This window comes from Carcharodon carcharias, chromosome 8, assembly GCF_017639515.1.
Source record: "Carcharodon carcharias isolate sCarCar2 chromosome 8, sCarCar2.pri, whole genome shotgun sequence".
Classification (NCBI taxonomy): domain Eukaryota; kingdom Metazoa; phylum Chordata; class Chondrichthyes; order Lamniformes; family Lamnidae; genus Carcharodon; species Carcharodon carcharias.
This window is the reverse complement of record NC_054474.1, coordinates 136,701,287-136,723,491: the sequence shown is the minus strand read 5'-3', so window position 1 is coordinate 136,723,491 and position 22,205 is coordinate 136,701,287. Positions and strand designations below refer to the sequence as shown.

The following is a 22,205-nucleotide window of genomic DNA, read 5'->3' as shown; positions in this document are numbered from 1 at the left end:
CCTGGCGTGCCTGCCAATCTTAAGGTTGGATGGGCAGGTCCTTTAGTTGCTTTAATTATCCTGTCAATGGCTTCAATTGGTCATTTTGCGTGTCGGCAAGTGGGCCCCATCCCCTGCTCACCGATGGCAAAATTCAGCCCCATTGCTCCATTTCCACCTTCAGTGGGCCCAGTAAAATTCTGGTCTACAATTTATCACCTATTTTGGCCTCCCATTTGTTCATGCTCACTCTTCGGTGAACTTTTCCTGCTTTTGCAATACATTTATGTACATTAGTCTGCAAATCATCAAAACTCTTCAGATTAAAAGTGGCTTCTTCCGGGTTGATTTTGGCATTTCTTGGTGATCAGCAAATGCCACATTAATTCATAATGCAATTTATGACATGAATCATTAATGAATTGTGAAGTTTACTTTATTGTCAGCCAGTCTTTATGTTAACAATTCAGGTAAGTTAGAAATAAAGAGCTTTCAATTCTAATAAAAAAGTTCTAAAACCCTTGTCTTGGGAAAATATAGTGAATAATACAATTAACAGAATTTATTCTCCTGGGAGACTCACTAGAAGTTCAGAACAATTATTTCTCACTGGAACAGGATGATCATACACCATTTTAAGCAGTTATGCAATATTACTATGAAGAATAAAGTTGGTAAGCACCCATGTGTTTGATGACTTAATTAAACACAGGCAGCAGCAATGGTAACAAGGGCAGAGATCTCACAAAATTGATCCTGATGAGTACTGACAGTGGAAAAGGCCCAGTATAATCCGTGGTTAGTTGCCATGTGGTAAGCTCAGAGCATTCCCATAGTCTGATGCATGTTTCATGAGCCATAATTCAACTGGTGATGATTAAATTATGTTTAACCTCTGTCTAGAAAGGAAAGTTTTAACAGGTTGAGAGTACAGTTTTATACCCAGACATTTTGAATTGGCATAGATTTTTTAAGGGCCATTTATAGCGCATCTTTGTGCTTTCTGTACTTGGTATAAATATGGAGGTGTGGCATTAAATGCTCTTAATGCTTCTGCTGTGGACTGTGCATTTGGCCTATCAGAACAATACCAAACACAACCACCTCATTTATACAGCACCTTTAGTATAGAGGTGTAATCAGACAAAATGGGCACCGAGACAAAAAAAGATGTTAGGAGGGTGACCTAATCATGGCCAAAAAGGTATATTTTAAGGACAGTCTTGGTTGAGAGATGAGGAAGGGATTTCATGAGTGTGGGACCTCAACCATTCAAGGCACAACCATCAATGGCAAGGCAAAAGGAGCAGATATTTCAAAAGAAACCAGTACTGGGGGAATGAAGAGTTCTCTCAGGTAGTTGTAGGACTGTTGGAGGTTACAGGGTAGATTGAGGGAATGCCATGAATGGGCTTGAACACAAGGAAGAGAATTTTAAATTGAAGTCACTGGAGGTTTGGTTTCAATGTAGTTTAGCACAGAAGTGCTGGTGAATGGGACATGATGTCATATAGTATAAAGAGCAAAAGACTTTTGGATCAGTGAAAATTTAGGTAGGCTGACCAGGAAAGCATTGGGATACTTAAAACTTGAGGTGATAAAAGCACAAATGAGGTGTTCAACAAAAGTTGGGCTAAGGCTGGGGTGGAAGCACATGAAGTTACCAAGATGAAAATGGCAGTCTTTGTGATGGAAAGGATATGGGGTCAAAAGTTCAGCTCAAGGACAATTGAGAAGAGGCATTGGAAGATGATGGTGCTGCAGAGTGTGTAAAGAGGACAATGAGGGATATTCAATACCAATCAAAGAGGATGTCATTTGTGACTTTGATAAGGGCCAGAAAAGAAAGACAGGTACTTAATGATATCATCAAACACATTCAAAAAGGGGTTTTCATGTTTCAAACAGATTTATATGAATTTTAAAATATTAATTTTATGGTCTTGTTTTCATTTGACTTTTCTATCCCAGCCTGTTCTGTCTAAAATTCAGCCATTTTACATGATTGAAAAATGTGCATTTTAATTGACTGCCAGAGAAGACAATCATTTAAAAGAGATTACATTCCAGAGAGGTCATAGTAACTTTTGTGCTTCCATAACTGTCAGATGTCAGTTGACTATGACGCACGTGGGGTCTTTTAAGTCAGTAGCACAATTTGTTCTTAAATATATCATGTGATTTTGGCCATCGACAGTACAAACCTTTGTCTGAAGTTAGCCTGACTTGCAGAAGAATCCTTGATCCAAGTATTTAACTTATTGACTCCTGCCAATCCACTTCCGTGATTTGTCCACATACTTCCTTCAACATTGTTGGATTTGCCTCAATCATTCAGGATCCAAACCTTGTAACCTCATATGAACTGCAAATTTATTATAACCCGTGTTTTTTTTTTCAATACAGAAACAATTATGTATCTCATCAGATATAAAATGCAGTCTTGAAGCATCTGGACTCACTATAAGTGTTTTCAACATCAATGTTCCTTCTCTCAATGTTTTTTAAGAGGTTGCAATATTTTAATATGCTGTAGATATGCACAACATGCAAAATGTATTGTTTTGTCAAAGAAATGGAAAATCACGTTTTCTTTTATTGGCCTTTTTTGCAGATTAAGGAACCAACTTCTTGCTTTCCAGAAAAAGCTTGTTGTTTCCATGAAATAATATGTCTATAAATCTCTTTTTTTAGATGTTAGTTCAGGAGTAGGAACACAGTACCTCACCTTTCATGTAGTTTTCCATTGGGAAAACCCTGACCATCTGCTAAATTCAAAACATTCAAGTTCTTGGCAATGAGACAACATGATTATATAACATCCCATTAAATAAATGTTTAAATAGTAAAATGACGATTAGATGGGGTAGGAAGACAAGAGTTTAACATGATGAGGTATTAAAATTTTCACACAAAGCAAATTATACTGTTGAAAAAACCTGAAAAAGAGTGACTACAATTTTCATTCAAATGCTGAGTATTTCCTCATTTTATGTTTTTATTACTGCAATTTAGTTTCTTTAGTTTCTTGGGGAAGTGGGGTTGTAGGCATATTACATCATTTATTCACAAAAGTTAAAAGGCATTTTTACACTCTTCACAGACACGTTAGACTCACTAAGTTACTGTGTGGTAGTTTAGTGTTTAGAAGCAGTATTACTGTAAAAGGCTTGCTAGTGCCATTCCTGTTCTTAACAAGCATTTGTGCCATCAAATATCTCCAATATTTAAAACAGTTCAAGTTTCTTAGTACATTGTGAATTGCAAATTTAAGTGTTTAACTCCACATAGTTATGGATATTCATAAATTCATTGTCCTCATGAGTAAATCAAACATAAAGCACTTTGATTTGTTTAGTACCACCACCAACACAGTAGCTATTTTCATGACCAAAATGTGCAACCCTGTTGCCTCTGTAAACTAATGATTCTGACATGTGGAACATGATGGGGGTCATTTTTGTCCCCTGCTTGCCCCAACTTCCAATAGCAGCGATGCTGAAGGGGAAAGGAAAACCAGCTGAGTTACGGTCAAGCTAAGTATTCTAGATTAGGCTGGGGCTGGTGGCAGAAACTGCTGCTGCAAACATTAACGTATTGGAAAAGGGGAGCAAAAGGGGTCCTGCAGAATGTTCAGCTCCCATGGCAAGAAACCTGGCAAGGGAATTGGGAGGATCTGCAGGTGGAAGCATACTTAATTCTCCACACACTTTCAAGGTAAATGAATTACTTGACATTCCATAAGCTTTAGTTTCAGGTGCAGTTAGTTACTGGGGACTTTATTTATTCTTTATTGGAAGTAAATGGTCTGTCCCCAAGATTCCTGCAAAATGGTATGCTTGGAGAAAGACTAGCACAGATGGCAGGCAGATCAGGCTGGCATAGGAGTACTCTGCATCCTCCTGTTCAAAAGTGTACCTGCACCACAACATCTGCAGAGAAAGGTAGCAAACCTCACTTGGGAAAATGGTGCTGACGGTGGTTCCTCTTCCCAATGATGGCTGACCAAAGAGACCCCTTTGCTGCATTGTAATTAGATGTGGGACTTCAGTTATGTGCAGAGAAAAGACAAGTTAGGATTATTCTTTGTTGAACAGAGAAGATTATAGGGAGAGTTGATGGAGGATCATTTTGTTTTAGAATAAATAGAGAGAAGTCGTTTCAACTGACAGAAGGGTCAGTAACCAGAGGGGACAGATTTAAAATAAAAGTAAAAAAGTCAGGGGTGAGATGAGATTTTGTTTTTACTCAATGGGTTGTTATTATCAGGAATGCATTGCCTCATGAGGTAATGCAAGCAGGTTCAATAGGAACTTCCAAAAGGGAATTGGATAAATACTTAAAAAGAGAAAAATAAAATCAGACCTATTGAGAAAGAGTGGGACTAATTGGATAGCTCTTTCAAAGAGCTAGCACAGGCACAATGGGTTGCCATCAGAGAAGCAAGCTGGTATTGGGCTGTACTGTCACTTGTCTGCAGGTTTATGCATGCATTTATGACTCCTTCTTCTTTATCCTGGCCTACTAATTCGTAAACTCATTATATTTCAGGTTTTTAACATCTTGTCCTCTCCTTGTGACACAAGTCTTTAATTGTCCCTATCCTTTAAAGTTTGACTTGCATGTAATTTTGATCGCCTACCAGTGTAGAATAAGCCAAAGATTTACCTGGAATTATGAATCATTAAGCAGAATAAAGTCCAACACAAAACTTGCATGGTATTAGCACCTGAGAATCTGGCAGATCTCAAAACAATACAAACTGGAATAAAGCTACAGCACACATGAAGACAAAATTTTGGCCCCATTGTTTGTCTCCTTGCAAAAAGACAAATTCTTTTTAAAAAAATAATGGCACACTGAACATTATTAAACCAATTTATTAGTGAAACTTAACTCCTTATAAATTTGGCATGAGAATGCAGCCAGAAGAAAATAGAGAAAGGGACAAAATGATTTACGGTTGGTCACTGCATCACAATTTTATACAAATATCTCTCTCCTGAGTCCAGGTGTTTTTCATGGCATGCCTGTATTTTTCTGGAGGGAGTAGCAATTTTGACAGAGGTATGAACTGGTTTGGCATCTGCCCAATGAACAAAAGGCATCTGAACTCCAATGGACGATGGAAAAGTGGATTTCGAGAATGAAACAACAGTGTGATATATTATCATGAAAGAGTACAAATTCACACCACCATCTGAAGATTGCAGGTGCTCTTTTGAATTGATAAAAAATGTGATTATGTGCATGGGATGCATGAAACTCTTTATTTCATCAGACAATATATTTAGTACAGTGAAATCCGATCATTCTGTTTCATGTCATAATCAATTATCATTGAGTATCAAAACCCATTTCCTATCCAGCTGACTGTAGTTAATCCCATTTTAAACCACACTAAATGTTTCTAGGTTAAAGTACCTCACCTAGCCACAATTAATCAGAATTTAATATGCACATTCAAACTGATTCATACTTCATCCAGTCTCAACAGCTGCAATAAAATATTAGCATGTGAATAGTCCTGATACCGAGTTAATTCCTTTGAGTTCCTCGCACCACTTTACAAAGTTTCTAAACATCACCCCTTTTGTCACTCATTTTACTTCTTTGTAGTAAATTGATCCTGTGATTTTATGATGAAATCTGCCACGTGTTTATGTGTTCTTATGGGGAGGATCTTCCGGTCGATGAGCGGGGGCCCACTTGCCGGCGCAGGATGACGTCGGACGTCACCCCGCGTCATTTCAATTTACAGATCGGCGGGGGCACAGCTAAATTAGCTGTGCACCCACCAACCTGTCAACAGCCTGCTGAGGCCATTAATAAACCAACTTAGGCAATTGACAAGGCTGCCCGTCCAACCTTAAGGTCGGCGGGCAGGCCGAGAGCCCTGGCGGGCTTAAGAAAAAGCATGACACCTCATCCATGGATGGGATGAGGTTTCATGAGGGTATTTAAAATATTTAATAAAGGTTTCAGTAAAAGTGATGGACATCTCCCAACTCACGTGATAGTGTCACCTGAGGGGACATATCAAGGAAATGTTGTTATCATTTTTATATTTGGAGCCGATCTCCCTGAGGCAGCACTTAGCCTCAGGGAGATCAGTGCGCTCTTTCACGCGCATGCGCGAAAGAGCACACTCTTGGCTGAGGGAATTTCCCCCCACCTGCCCACATAGGGAGCGCATAGAGCTTCCTGGCTGACGTCACGCTGGGCGGGCCTTAATTGGCTTGCTCACATAAAACGGCGGCATGCCCCCGATCAGGGATGCCGATCGAAGGCGTGCTTGCCCGCACCCGCTCTGAACTTCCCCCTCAACAGGGGGAAGTTTTCCCCTATGAGTCTTATGATTTGCCTCTTCTCCAAAGCAAATTCTAGTATCCAGATAGCATTCTGACCCATTTGAATGGATGATTCAGAAGGATAAAATATATCTGCTCTAGCACCTATGTCCTCTCCAAGAGAAAAAAAAATCCTGTTCCACTTGCTGCATCCAAACAAAAACTACAAAGGAAATCAAATATTTTATTGATAAATAACTTCTTTAGTGACATTGATGACACTGGTTTAACCAAATCAAAACTTCCCTCTAGATTAGTTTATAATCTTTCAAAAACACTGTAAAGTGTATGTTTAGTATTCATGGTCCTGTATTTAATTTTAAAAAGCCGACATTTTCAACTATTATCGTGCATTGGAAACCATTTCACTTTACATTGTCGTTTATTTTATTTATGTTCAAAGATTAGGTTAAAGCAGTGCTATGAAACTCCAAGCCAGAAGCCACCATTTTACAACTACCATCAGAGAAATGAAGTCAATATTTATTTTAGAAACCCACTGCTTCCCATCATGTACCTGCACACAAACTTGGGCTCTCAATAGCTTTGATTGGTTATGTTATGGGGCAAAGACTGTTGGTTTCCTGCTGGTATAATTTACTAAAGACTACATCCTCTATAAACAATGACAACTAATTGATAGGCATCTGCATTTTTCTGAGTCATGAATCCTCATTCAACCCCAAAAGGTAAAATACTGTACATTTTTAGTAGTATATTGTGCATTTTAATATTTACAACAGTAAATTGTTAATCTGACTTTTGCTAATATTGAATCATTAATCAACTTACCAATGTAGAAATTGGTTTGAATCAATTTTTATAGAGCAACTGTTTATAATTCTCCACTATTTTGTTAAAAAGGTGTGCATTTTTTCTTATGTCAATTTATAAAAAGCAAAAAAGCGCTACAACATTTTGTGATAATTTTTCTTGGAGTTTTTGGACAGTTCACTAATTTACATGCTGTCTTAACACTGTCTGTTCACTTAACAGTTGATTGCTAATGTGAAGTACTTATTTCCAATCATGTAGCTCCAGTTCTTTCATTCCTTAAACAGTTGGACAAGCACCGAAGACCTGAAGGCTTTTTTTAAAACGTGTAATGTCTGATGATGATCCCACTATCCTTTGAGGTGACGATTCTTTTTTTTTTGCCTTGCTTCTTTTAAAATTTCAAAAGTTGAGTACATAATTGAAGTCCAATGTGCCAAGACGTCTCACCACAGTTTAGTATCTCCATAAATATTGCGTGGGACGGACATTAGTTTTTCATCACAAGTCACTTTTGCATCATGTAAGGTGCTGTACCAGACCATCCCTGTGGGTCTGGTTTCTTCCATTCGACAGATGAAATACAGGACTGAGTCTATGTGGCTCTGAATATAGGCACTATGTAGTAATGATGCACAGCGGTCACTTACATTGTCCAGTCGTTTTAGAATCAGGTGAGCTTTTCTGAGGGGGAAAAAAATGAAAAGGGAGAGAGAGAGAGAAAACAAATAAAATGAAATGATTCTGTTATCATTTTAAAATGGAGGCATAAGGTTAATATTTTCTCAACAGTTCCTCATTCAACTCATGTTTTGTAATTATCAATACAGTGCAACATAGATTTAGATGGAAATCAGGTTTTAATCTCCTTATTTCAGGAAACCAACATTATCCCCTTTCAAATGCAGCATAAATCTAATGGGCCGGGTTTGGCATGTCATTTAAAAGGCAGGTCAGAAAGTAAAAGTCCTGAGCACATTAGCATGCTCTCCCCATGAATTTTTATGCATTATTTGCCTTTCCAGTTGTGAAGGTGACTGCTCTGTAACCTGCACTGAAGCAAATCTTGAAGTGGCTGCTGAGTGCATGGTAGTAGTTCATTGTTACCCACATTCGCACCTTCTTTTCATCTCTGTGGTGGGCATTATACCCCAATTGAGGCAAATGGGACTGGAAACCCACAATATACCTCTCTGTGTCTTGTGATGATAATTTTTCAAGTTCTATTATTTGTGATTGAGGACTCCAGGAGCAATCTCCTCATTAAAGTACATTTAAAAATGAAAATGAATTTGGAGATGGGGCAAAAGGTGGGGGCGGTCACAAAGAAACATTGAATTGTGTTTCTAAATCTGCCTTGGAGCAAGGGCCAGCATATACTGAGATGTAACTGCTAATAGTTCCTGCTGATATTACAGTTCCTTTGAAAACTGCAGGAAGAGTTAATTCTATAAAACATGTTTCAAGCAGTGGAAGGGAAAATTCTACATAAGGAAATTATTTGATTTTCCTTAGTTACTTAAATACTGTGTATAAACATGTCTCACATTAAGCTCCTTCTCTTGAAATAAAAGGGGAAGTTTTGTGTTACTGGTATACAGTTGTATAGTTGTTTTCTTATGTTCAAATGCAAGAGGAACTTGCAGAGGTCATTGGAAAACTGTACACCAGCACCAGTACATACACTAGAGGAAAGCTGTCATAAGTACAAAAATCTTGTGTTTATGGCATAATCTAAAGCAGCTTTAGCATCAATGTACTTGTTAGAAATAATATTTTGAGGGAACCAAAAATCCTCAGTTTTTTTGGTCTTATGACAATTTTCAACGCAAGAGCTTTATGACATCATCAGGGGAGCTAACTGGCAGGGGTTACTGAGCCCAGCCGCATGAGGGAGCTAAACATCTGTAGTCATTGGCCAAGAGGTTTCAGGGATCAAGTCATTTCAACATGTGTAATTGAGGCCTGTACCTCCTCCCTACCAATTTCCTGTCTGACGTCATCAGCAGTCATTAGTTAAACCATTATTAATAATAAAATAAAAATTGAAATGGAAGAAACACATATTGCAAGATTATTCAGAATTTTTTATAAGACAAATTTACTCTTGCCCCATATGTACAAACATAATTATTCTATAACACCATGTAAGTATTGCAAATCTGACCAGAGATTTATACTTTCCTAAGGGAAAAAAATGAAGCAAGACAATAACCATGAAATATACGTAAATACACAATACATCAGTATTGTTTGAAAAAAAAAGATTAATGCTTTCAAATTAACTTACTTCGAGCATTATTAAATGGTCAAATTCTATTTCCACCATGTATGTGAGTGCTAAGACCAGTGTTGCACAATGATATGGTACGCTCTCAAACAACAGTGCAAATATTCATTGAAAACAGCAATTTTTTAGGGAGGTATTAGAGGGGCCTCTGCACATATAGGACAGAACTTTCAACTTTGACAGTGGAGTAAAATTGGCAGCATTTGTAAGATCCATTACTTGTTGATAAGGATTGTGGATTAGATATACCAATTAATTTTCCTGTCCATTGATTACATGGAAAGGAAAACAAAATGTAGTGGATAACAAGCAGCCAATCTGATCCCATCAGTTTTGCACCACTGAGGAAATTTTTGTCATAATCCACAATGAAAGAAATGTCTGTTATGATCCTCCAGCACCAAGCGCATACTGAACAGGAAGAAAACCACTGATTATTTGAGAATAGACATAAAAAAACTCAATATAATTGTTCCTCACGCAACAAATGAATATTTAAATATTTCAATTCCAAAGAGTAGAATGAGTGTGGCAATTGCCTATACAACAGTAGTCACTGTACAGCAAAAAGCAATTTACTGCATGCCAAGTGCTTGGGGATATTTTGACACGATGAGAGGAACTTAAAAATGCAAGTCCGTCTTTCTTCTTTCTCCATTGAAATGAACAGAATAAAGTTGGGTGTTTTGTCTGGAAATTTAATGGACAATGTTTTGATTGCCTGTGTTTAATTCACCTAAGAATTTTAGGGAGATCAAAACAAAAATAACACTGTAGGGAGTAGGTGAGAACATTGCAGATGCCTTAAATATAACCCATCAAAGTTCTCTCAATTTGGGAACTATTCCTTTAGATTAGAAAATTGTGGGTGTCACTTCACTATTTAATGAAGGTGAGAGGAGAAATTACAGGGAATTATAGACCGATTTGCCTAATATCTGTTGTCAGAAAATTATTAGCTTCTATAATTAAGGGTAGGGTGACTGAACACACCAAAAATTTTTTACCTAATCAGAGAGATCCAGCATGGAATTGTAAAGGACAGTTCATGGCTGACAAAGCTGACTGAATGTTTTGAAGAGGTGACTTAAGTAGTGGACGGGGAAATGTTTATGAATGATATTTTCGTGGACTTCCAGAAGGCATTTAATAAAGTACCTCATTGTTAAGAACAACTTTAAGTTGAATTTATATTTGTATTTGTGTGTTGAGAAAGGTGAAACATGGTTCTAGTTTCGTTTAGAGTTTTTTGTGAGCTGAGTGCTAGGAGGCCCTGTTTGTATACATGCATTTTTAATGAGGTTTTATAAACCTTGAAGAGAAGAGAGGTGTTACAAATGGGTTAGTAGTTTAGTTACTTTAGAAAAAAAAAGCAAAGTAGAAAAAAAACTATTACCTAGCAACAGAAGTCTGAGGACACAGGGAAAGACAGAAGGGAAAGTCAGTCAGTGTGTCTACTAAAGAGTGAAGACAGAAGTTCTAAGTTCTCTAGTAAGAAATCCTGCAAGACCGCTGGGGAACTGAGTTTAGGGGACACATATGTTTGGTCTGAAGTTAAACTAAGAAGGAGTTTAGATTGTGAGATGTTTTTTGGGTCTCTCAGGGAGAAACACCAGCTGAAGGAAAAGCACCTAATGAGTGCTCAGAAATCTGCGAGAGAAAAACTGTTTGCAACTGTGCCAGCCCAAGCAAGAAGCCGTGTTGTTGAAATAGTGGTAAATCTTCACTGGGGTTTTGTGTCTTTAGGGGTATTGTTGAATAAAAGGAACAGTGTGAGTCTGAATCATTTTTTGGTGTTTGTATTGAAATCTTTCCAACCAATGTAATATAGTTAATTTGTCTTGTTTAATAAACATTATATTCTTTGTGTTAAAAGTACACTGAGAGACTCTTGTGAATATGTGCAGTAACTGACCTCCAAATTAGGATCTATCAAGCCAAGCTTCACTCTGTGATCTGACATCAGCTGGGATCATAACACTTATAAAAGACTGTTAGTGAAAGCTGAAGCCCATGGAACTGAAGGCAAATTATTGACCTAGTTAGGAAATATTAGAGTGGTCAGAGAGTAGGGATAATGGGCAGGTAATCTGATTGATGAGGTGTGACTAGTGATGTCCCTCAGGGATCTGTGTTGGGGCCTTAACTATTCAATGTATTTATTAACAATTTAGATAATAGGATGGAAAGCCATATATCCAAATTTGTCAATGACACAATGATAGGCAGCTTTGTAAGCAATGTAGATGGAAACATAACATTTACAAAGAGATATTGATTGATGAAGTGAATGGGAAAAACCATTGAAATTGATTACAATGGAGGAAAGTGTGGGTTCATCCACTTTGGAAGTATGAAAGGATAGAATGGGGTAGTTTCTAAATAGCGAAAAACTAGAAGCAGCGGATGTCCGATGAGATTTGGGTGTCCAGATATATATATCATTAAAATGTCACAAACAAGTACAGAAAATAATCAGAAATGCTATTGGAATACTAGCCTTTATCTAGAGTATTAGAATATAAGTGGGAAGAAGTCATGCTTCAGCCATCTAAAGCCCTGGTTAAACCACACTGTGTACTGTGGGCAGGCCTGAACACACTCTTGTAAGGATATAATGGCCTTACAGGGAGTGCAGCATAGAATGATACCTGGAATCCAAGGATGAAATTGCAAAGTGAGATTACACAGACTTGGAATTGAGAAACCAAGAGGTGATTTGATTGAGGTTTACAAGATATTCAGAGGAACAGATAGGGCAGAGAGAGATAAACTATTTCTGCTTATTGGGAGTCCATGACTTGGAAGCACAATCTAAAATTTAGAGCCAGACCTTTCTGAAGTGATGTTAGGAACAAGGTCCTGTTCACAATATTAGCACAGCAGCAAAACAATGATGAACACAAATATCTTTCACAACTGGCTTTCTTAAAAATGTACCTGCATGTTTTCCTCAAAATGTTAATTTTCCTTTACTTAATAGAAATTTTATTTTTTGTTCCTACCGCTTATTAAGCATATTTTTAAGTAAAATATATTTTGTTGTGATTATGCTGCTCATGAAGCTATTTCAGACCTGTGGCATTTTGTGGTCCTCTGATTCACGAATCAGTCAAGTCCAAGCCCAATTAAATGGTGCAGTCCTCATAGGAAAGTATTTCTCAAACCATTGTAATTTTGTTAGCAAGAGGAAGAAACTACTTTCATCACAGTATCAGCCCCAACAGACATCATTGAATTGTGTGCAGGCCTAATATATGTTCACAAATGTGGTTGCAGTAATTTTTACATTCACTGCTTGGGTGGCAAAGCGGTGGAGCAGCGTGTCCTCCTAGTATATAAGCTTTTGCATATAAGCAGTTTAAAAAGTGGCTATTCAGAAACTTGTATCAAAACTATTATGATACGTATGGTATATTACAAGGATGGCTCAAGCTGACTTTGAAACTGTAGGCATGGGAGAGAAACTTCGCCAACTCTGGACCAACACAGATGGTGTGATTTGTACTTTGAATTGGACTGTCAGCCACAAAAATTCCAAACAAGCCACATTAACCATTGAAAAGGTCATTAAGTATCTTGACCTGCTTACTGAGCTGAGTGAAAGCAGTCAAACCAATTGAATACTTCACTGGATATAAAAAGGTAGGATATAAAAATTATCCCCATAATCAGAAAAGAGTTGAAGTTTGATAAGAGCTACATTTATAGAAGTTGCTTACAAAATGATAGTTTACAATTAGATTTACCATTGATTTACTATTAAATAGTTATTTTGTCTACTTGAATTGTTAGATAAAAGACTTTGTTGTAAACATATACTAAGACTTTTCTTTCACTGTCAGCTTATTTGCTTGTTCACTTTTTTTGCTTTTGAAGATTAAGTGAGATCTGTTTAAGGCATAAGATAGTACAGACCAAATAAGGTTTCTTATTATTTTTTCCAGATTGTTACTAAACCCATACATGGGGCAGAATTTTCCATTTGACGAGCGGGGGACGGACCCCGCATGTCTGCGCGTTAAATGGAGTGCGATGACGTTGGGTGAGTGTCCCGACGTCACTGTAATATTTCGCTGATCAGGCGCACGATGAAGTCCGATGCGTGCCTCCCATTAATTAATGGGCCAGTTAAGGTCCTTTAGTCTTCAATTGACGCCAATTTTTCGGCACTCGTGCGATCTTCGGGTCGGCACAATGGGCGAAACGGGCAGGCGGGTAAGAGACTTTCCTATTAACCTCATCAACGGGTGGGATAAGAGGGCTCAGTGGGGTCTTCAATCTGCTTTGTGGAGTATTAATTGGAGAAAGTATTTTAAACATGCCTGTGTGATCTGCAGTAGTTCAGAACACATTCCAGCAGCTTTTTCTGGACTTTTAACCTTCAGGTCAGCACTCTGCAGTGAGGAATCTTTGATGGGCCTGTAGCTTTCAGGAAGCCTTCCCTTAGCCTGGGTATGGGAACTGATCTGTCCACTGGACGCAGCTCTTCTGAGGAAGAAGGGAGGGCTAGAAGGGGGAGGAAGCCAGGAGTGCACATTCAGCCTCCAGGGGAGCCACCTTTGGGAGTACAGGCACAGGGACAAGGGACGCAGGGCCAAGAGGTAGTCCAAAGTAGAAGGGGCCGCAGAAGGTGCCACTACCCTGCTGCCAGGGTATACAGGCAGCGAAGCAGTTATCTCAGTATGTCTGAGGTGCAGTGCTGAAGGAGGCTCCAACTGTCAAGGGTGACAGTCAACTACATCTGTCAGATGATTGGCCCTGAGATCTCCCCTAACTGTGTGGGTGGACAGCCCATGCCAATGGCTCTAAAGGTCACAGCTGCCCTCAACTTCTATCCCTCTGGCTCATTCCAGGGCTCAGTGGGTGATCTTTGCAATATCTCCCAATCAGCTGTCCACATTTGTGTCAAGCAGGTTACAGACACTCTGTTCAGCCGTGCATTGACCTTCATCCACTTCGGCTGGGACCAGGCAAGCCAGACACAGCGACCCAGAGACTTCACGGCCATTGCTGGCTTCCCCTGTGTCCAGGGTGCAATAGGCTGCATACATGTGGCCATCAAGGCGCCAACAGGTGAACCCGGTGCCTTTGTCAACAGGAAGGGCTTCCACTCCATGAACGTGCAGATAGTGTGTGATCACAGGATGGTGATTCTACAAGTCTGTGCAAGGTACGCAGGCAGCTCCCACAACGCCTACATCCTCAGACACTCCCAGGTGCCGGGGCTCTTCAGTGCTCCAACTCGGCTTGATGGATGGCTGCTGGGTGACAAGGGCTATCCCCTGCATTGGTGGCTCATGATGCCACTACGCCGTCCAAGAACAGAAGCTGAGCATCGTTACAATAGGAGCCACGGCACCACAAGGGCTGTGGTGGAGAGAACCATTGGTCTTCTCAAGACGCGCTTCCGATGCCTGGACCGCTCAGGGGGCACACTCCAGTACCCCCCAGATCGCGTGTCGGTGATAGTGGTTGTATGCTGCACTCTCCACAATCTTGCGCTAGAAAAGGGGGGATGCAGTGGACGATGAGGACATCAACGCAGTGGCTGCAGCTGCACACGATGAGTCCAGCAGTGAGTCCGGGGATGAGCACACACAGGGAAATGTTGAAGGGGTAGATGCTGACCCGGAACTACTCTAAGGAGGCAGGGACAACTGGGATGTTTTAATCCAACAAGCCTTCAGCTAGCCCACCACCGTATGGATCAACAGGACCAACCTTGCCTGACGCCTCAATACTCAACGCCTAAGTGCAAAATCTGCCAGGTCATCAGCAGGAACTAAGGGCCTTCTACATAAAGTTGAATCTCCAAAGAAACACTCATGACATTTTTCTTAAACATACACATGCAGAATAAACAAGCCACCCTCAGCCATGGTCACACATCTGGCATTTAATGTGTGATTCAGAAATTCTCACAATTATTAAACACTAGTGTAAACAATCAAAAAAAAATCATAAGGACCTAATCTTGGGCCAATACAAAAGCAAAAAACCCGTGGTGTGCCGAATGTGCCTAATGCTTTCGTTTCCGGGTGCTATGTCTTGGTGCTGCCCCATCGCTTGGCGTGGCAACTGAGACAGCCTGCTGACTCGGCTGTCCTGTTGGCCTCGATGATCTTGGCAGCCATCCTCTAGCCTGTGTTGGCCCCGCCTGGGAGGGAGCTGCCAGTTCCATGGCTGGCATCTCCCCAGTTGTTGCAGCCTCACTGGGAGAGGGGCGGAGGAGCTGGTACCCTCATCCAGGGTGCCCTGAGAGGAGCCCGCAGAGATGGCAGGCAGCTGCTGCGCCAACATGAGGTCACCTCGGACCTCCCTGCTCACCTTGGATCGATGGGCAACAAGCTGGGAAGCTTGATGCCCACACCATCTCCCAGCTGAGGTCATTGCCAATGTGAGAGCTTGCTGGTCAGAGCACATCCCCAGGAAGCCCTGATGGGTCTCCTGAAGTAGGCTCTCCAGGAGAGTTGCCACTCTCTCCATGGAGGACACATGGCGCTCGGACATGCGGCTCATAGCTTTGGCGAGCATCCACGTAGACCCCTCCACCATGGACACCAAGTAAAACATAGCCTCATGTATCAAACCCAAATGCTCCCGCACACCCGGCCGCATTTCCTGCAGCTGCTGCATCGTGGATGACTCCAGAGGCACATCAGGCACCGACTGAGCATGTGCCTGGTCCCCTGCCATCCTCTGGCTGCTGGCACCATGGGCACTCTCTGTCTCTGCCAGCTCCTCGAGCAACTGTGATGTGCCCTCACCACTGTGCCCCGGGACACTAGCTGATATGTTCGAATTCCCACCGAGGTGCTAGTATCTGCATTGGTGCCTGCTTCACAGAAATGGTGTGACGCGGGTGAGACTGGCATCTGCTGCTCTTCCTCCTGGCCGTGCTCTGATGATGCTGAAAGGAAAAACAAGGACAGTGGGACAGTTAGCATGCACACACTGACAAACTTCATCCCTGTTCCCCCCGGCTCATTATGCGTTCAACCTTCCAGAACCAATTAACACAAAAATTGTTTGGGGTGGTAAATAGTGAGGAGGACACCCTTAGATTACAGGAGGATGTAGACGGGCTGGTCAGATGGGCTGATCAGTGGCAAATGGAATTTAATTTGGGTAAGTGTGAGGCAATGCACTTGGGCAGGACAAACAAGGCACAGGAGTACACGATGAATGGTAGGAAGGTTACCCTTGGAAGTAAGGAGGATCAGAGGGAGCTTGGTGTGCATGTCGACTGGTCCCTTAAGGTAGCGGGACAGGTAGAGTGATTAAGAAGGCACATGGGATACTTGCGTGTATTAGCCAAGGCATAGAATATAAGAGCAGGGAGGTTATGCTGGAACTGTATAAAACGCTGGTTAGGCCACAGCTATATTATTGCATGCAGTTCTGGAATCCGCATTGTGGGAGGGATATGATTGCACTGGAGAGAGTGCAGGGGAGATTTACCAGGATGCTGCCTGGGCTGGAGAGTTTTAGTTATGAGGAGAGATTAGATAGACTGTGGTTATTTACCCTGGAGCAGAGGAGATTGAGGGGGGACATGATTGAAGTGTATAAAATTATGAGGGGCATAGATAGGGTAGACAGGAAGGAACTTTTCCCCCTGGTGGAGAGATCAATAACCAGGGGGCATAGATTTAAGGTAAGGGGCAGGAGGTTTAGAGGGGATGTAAGGAAGAATTTTTTCACCCAGAGAGTGGTGGGAAACTGGAGCTCACTGCCTTAAAGGGTGGTAGAGGCAGAAACCCTCATAACATTTAAGAAGTATTTGGATATGCACTTGCGATGCCATGGCATACAAGGCTATGGGCCTAGTGCTGGAAAATGAGATTAGCATAGTTAGGTACTTGTTTGACTGGCGCAGACTCGATGGACCAAAGGGCCTTTTTCTGTGCTGTAGACCTCTATGATTGTATGACATATGACTCAGCAATGTTGCAACAATAACTAATTTAACAATCTTCAGTGCTATGGCTGTTGGGAGGAAAATGCGGACCTCACTGTTGGCCTTAAATACCTGGCTGTGTCACCCCAGCCTCACCAACACCAGTAGACCTGGTTGCATGGTGCCTCTGCATCTCAAGGGCCTCCTGTTTGAAACAGCTTAACATGGAAAGCTGTGCTTGGCCGCCTCCAGTCCTCACACGCTCAGACACATTATGAGCATTCTTCTCCTGAAAAAGAGAGAAGACCATTCACTAGGGCAAATTGCACATGGACTCTGCTCGCGCACACCACACCCCAACCAGAGTGGGGCATATCAGGCCTCCAGTGCGTCCTCTCCCCGCTGCTGCTGATCACTCAAACCAAGATGCTAGGCCTGCTCCCCAACCCCACAACGCCCCCTTGGACACATGCTGCGTACATCACATTAGGAACCACACAGTATTTCCCCCCCATAGCAAGGAGGTGCAACCACGTGCAGCGTAGAGGGCAGCAGATGGTTCATTGCCACGACATATTGAGGCTCCCCTTCCACCATCTTATCACCCTGAATAGGACATGTCCTGGAGTTCTGAGTTTGCGCCTAGCTGCAGATCCTCCAGGTTGCCACCAAACTAATCATGTGCGACTAAGAACAACACATGATGCAGAGGAGAACTCATCTCCTCATGACCCACTCAGGCTGACCTCGACATGGGCACTATCTGCTTGGCCACCCAGCAAAGGAAAATTGCCTTCAATGATTCAATGCAGTCATGACATTAAGACTTGGGGGGGGGGGGGGGGTGCCTCAGATGGTAAGACTACCTGCTGGGTTAAACGTCAAATGCCAAGATGGTACTCACCCTGCCAGAACACAACAAATAGTTGAAGCGCTTACTGCACTGGATCCAGGTGTGCTAAACCACCTTGCGGGAGCTCACCATCTCCGCCACCTCCTCCCAGGCAAGTTTATTCATGTTGGGGGGCCTTCTCCTCCCATCCTGGGAGACCAACACCTCCTGCCATGCTGCCACCACCTCGAGGTGGGCAGCAAAGCAGTCATCAGAAAAACGAGGGGCGCTTTGACTCCCCGCTAGCCTACCCTGCAGCCTGCCCTGCTCCTCTGGCCTTCCCTCCAGCCTGGTCTGCATACCTGAACCCCTCTGGTGTACCCTGGAACTGGCCATTGTGAGCAGCCTACAAGAGGCTGCCAGGCCCTGTTTTAAATAGGCTGCCGGGTCACAATTGGACCCTGGCGGTCTGTGCACACCTATCGCCGCCCGCCCACACCCTCCCGTTATCCATGGGAGTTGGCAAATACGTCTTAATTGGCCCGCCCGCGTAATATGGCGGAGCAGATCTGATCCGTGCCCGCCCGTGCCCTTTCCCGCATCCCGCATCCCCCACCCCCCCCCCCCCACCCCCCCCACCCCCCCCACCCCCACCCAAACGGAAAATCCTGGCCATGGATTACAGGGCAAAGATTAATATTCTCAAATAGAGTGATTTTAAAATACGAATTCTGAAATAATCTTGAGCCAGTAAGTTTCAAGAACCTCAAATCCTTAACAATGCTCAAATATGGAATTGGGGGTAATTTTGGACAAATTAATATAAAGCTTCTGGAAAATATAAAATTCGAAAATAAACCAAGGGTGCAAAGGAAGTTTGACAAAAGCTTCTTTTTAAAATAATAAGTAAATAAACACTGTGATGAACTATTGAGTATGAAAGGACTATAGCTGGGCACTTCCAGAGCAAAAGCTTGTACTGCTAAGTCATATTAGCTCAAGGTGGGAAATGTATTATTTTCACTCATAATAACTCAGCTGAGAATTGCACAGATGGAAATATTTTTAGAGTTCATTCAGGGATTGAGAATATTCCCCAAGAGGTCCCGTAAATTTCACACAGGGCGAATTTCACCCTTATCGGGCGGGCTCGGAAGGTGAGGGCAGGAAGCCGACCGCTGCCCACGATCGAGGCCAGAAGGCATTTTCATGCCAATTAAGGCCCACCCAGCGTGAAAAGCGAGCGGCAGTGCTCAGCGCTGCCTGTGCGGGCAGGGTGGGGGAGGAGGGAGAGCAGGGAGAATGTGGCCTTCGCGCATGCGTGCGAGTGTGCGCCTCATAACCTCCCTGAGACACAGGTAGATGAAGCATTTTCAAATAAATAAACAAGGTGATAAAACATGTCCCCTCATGTGACTCTGTCACACGAGCAGGGACATGTTACTAATCACACTTAAAAAATGTTTATTTTATTTTTATTTGCTTTAGGAAAACTCAACCCGTCCATGGATGAGGTTTCCTAAAAAATGTGAAGGCCGCTTGGCCTTTTTGCCTACCCGTCAACTGTAAGGTTGGACGGGCAGTGGAAAATTCTATTCAATTGATCCTTTAATAGCCTTAACAGGCCTTTTAATTGTCGGCGGGCGTGCTGCAGACGCCAACGTGTCATTTTATGCTTGAGTGGGTTGGGTGTGGCCTGCACACCAAGCAAAAATTCTACCCATAGAGTTCCATAAGTGACTGAATTTTTAAAGAGACCGAATTTTCAAAATATGAAATTAAATTACTGGAAATGTTTAAGGGGGAGATTTTCAATGGCTTCTTTAGGCACTAAAAAAGAGTCTCCAAAGTTGCAAATTTTCAGAGAGCAGCTTCCATCTTGAAGCGCACTCCCGGTTGCCCAAAAACAGCAGCAGTGCCCACCTCTCCCAAGAAGCTGCTGGACACCCAGAGCCTCGGGCACTCGCAATGGCTCTCCTGGCTGTGGAGCCCTCCTGCCGTCCTAAATTGGGCTGGACTCCCAGAGGTGGCCTCTTAATCTGTGGTCTCCTCAAATATCTCTTGTTGGGACCTGCCACAGCCACTTAGAAGTTCTGGACTCAGAATTCAGCCTGGCATAGGAATTGGGACCCTGGACCTAAAATTCAGCCCATCAAGTTTACTTCAACAGTGCCTCCCAACTTCATAAACCCAACCACTACCCCTCCGTCATCATTTCAAGATCAAATCCCGATAGTGTGCATCAGTTTGCGAGCTCCATTGAAACAAGGACTGCAGCAGCTCAAAGAAAAACACCCACTACTACCTGCTCAAGTCAACTAGGGACAGGAAATATGGCCTTTCCATAGTCAGCAGCAATATATACTGAAAAGAAAGCATATTTCAAGGCTCACTGAAGAGCATAATGCTATTGGGAAACAGACGAAAGATGAATAAAACTACAACAAAGGTTGAATGTACTTACCTTGAAAGTGTTTTAGAAGCCATTCTGCCTGCAGGTCTGCTTGTACTCTTGTCCATTGTTACACTTTACTGACATGCTTGGAGTCTCGCTGTCCAGCATGCCCACGGCTGATGAGAATGATGCAGATAAGGCCCTTTCTGCTTTTCCTAATGAAGTGGGTGGGACAGCAAAATTTGGAGAGCTGTTAAAAGTCAACAGCTCTCCAAATTTTCCTGTCCCAACCTCAACAATGCCCGCTGCTGGCAGGACTATGAAAATCCCAGCCTTAGTGTGTCTACAACTAGTGGGAAAAAGATGTTCCAAAAACAGGAATGATTTATTAAATTGCTTTTTCTCTTTTCCACCTTTTTCAGGCTTTTCCTCCTCCTCTCACTTCTATTTCTCTCCTCCCCCTTTTCAGATTTCTTCCCCCTGCCCTGCCCCCACGATCTTGGTGCTCAATTATTTGTACCCTTTCTCACAATATACTCTTAGTCTGGGATTAGCGGAATTTTCATCAAGAAGCAAATCTTTGTTGACTTCTTTGTTGTCCATCCCAACTGAAATATCTTAAACAATGCAGCGAAAACTGGCCAATAATTCGAATAATTGCCAAACTATTAGAAATTTTAGAGCCCTGTGTGATTTTTTTTTTGCAATAGCTATATCTTGTGCAAGTAATGTGATTAACATCATTTGATTGTGGGTTTCTCTTGAATTTCTTCCTGGACAATATTCATTCCTGAACCAATATCAGCCAGTAACACACGGCTTGGTCATTATCTTATTGCTGTTTATGGGAGTGGGAGCTTGCTGTACACAAATTGGCTATCACATTACCTACATTGAAGTAGTGAGCACACTTTAAAAAGAAACAGCAAGCTCTTTAGTGGCTATAAAACACTTTGAGCTATCTTGAGGCTGTAAAAGGCATTATATGAATGCAAATTCTTTGAGAAGATATTTCAAAAAAGGTGTCAAGGTATGTGATGCAGCTCTATCTTTTTTTGCTGCAGCATCTCCATGAGCTTTTGTGTCTCTGCTGGAAGGCAAGATTTGTGCCTCAAGACATGTATGAAGCAAAAAAAACTTCAGCTCCCGATGGACCTCGGAGCTTTTGCACTTGTGCAGGCTGGGAGAGGGCTGTACATGCACAGATCGGCAGCTTTTGTCCTTTGGACCCTGTGTGCCTGTGCAAGGAGAAAATGGCATGAAACCCCAGGTCAGGTGACCGGAAGCGGCGAGCCACTGAGAAGAAGAGTGCCAGGCTGGGGACAGGGAAAGGGGACAGGGAGAGTCCCACAAGAAGACTTCTAGAGAGGGGTCATAATCTCAGGATATGGGGCAAGCCATTTAGGGCTGAGATGAGGAGAAACTTCTTCACTCAGAGGATGGTGAACCTGTGAATTCTCTACTACGGAAGGCTGTGGAGGCCAAGTCACTGAATATATTTAAGAAGGAAATAGATTGATTTCTAGACTCTAAAGACATCAAGGGGTATAGGGAGAGAGCGGGAATATGGCAATGCGATAGAAGATCAGCCATGATCATATTGAATGGTGGAGCAGGCTCAAAGGGCCGAATGACTTACTCCTGCTTCTATTTTTCTATACTTTCTAAAGAAATCATCAATC

The 22,205-nt window shown here is 42.2% G+C and overlaps 1 protein-coding gene across 3 annotated transcripts in view; it reads right to left on the bottom strand.

The window, feature by feature from the left end:
- Positions 1-6,500: 6,500 nt before the first annotated feature.
- The window catches only part of LOC121280872 (astrotactin-2-like), a 1,734,361-nt gene continuing 1,718,656 nt past the window's right edge, over positions 6,501-22,205 (bottom strand). For all 3 annotated transcript variants that reach the window (XM_041193192.1, XM_041193193.1, XM_041193194.1), the window contains one exon: positions 6,501-7,787. In XM_041193192.1, coding sequence (XP_041049126.1) covers positions 7,550-7,787 — 238 coding nt within the window. In that variant the 3' untranslated portion in view covers positions 6,501-7,549. The remainder of the gene's footprint in view (positions 7,788-22,205) is intronic.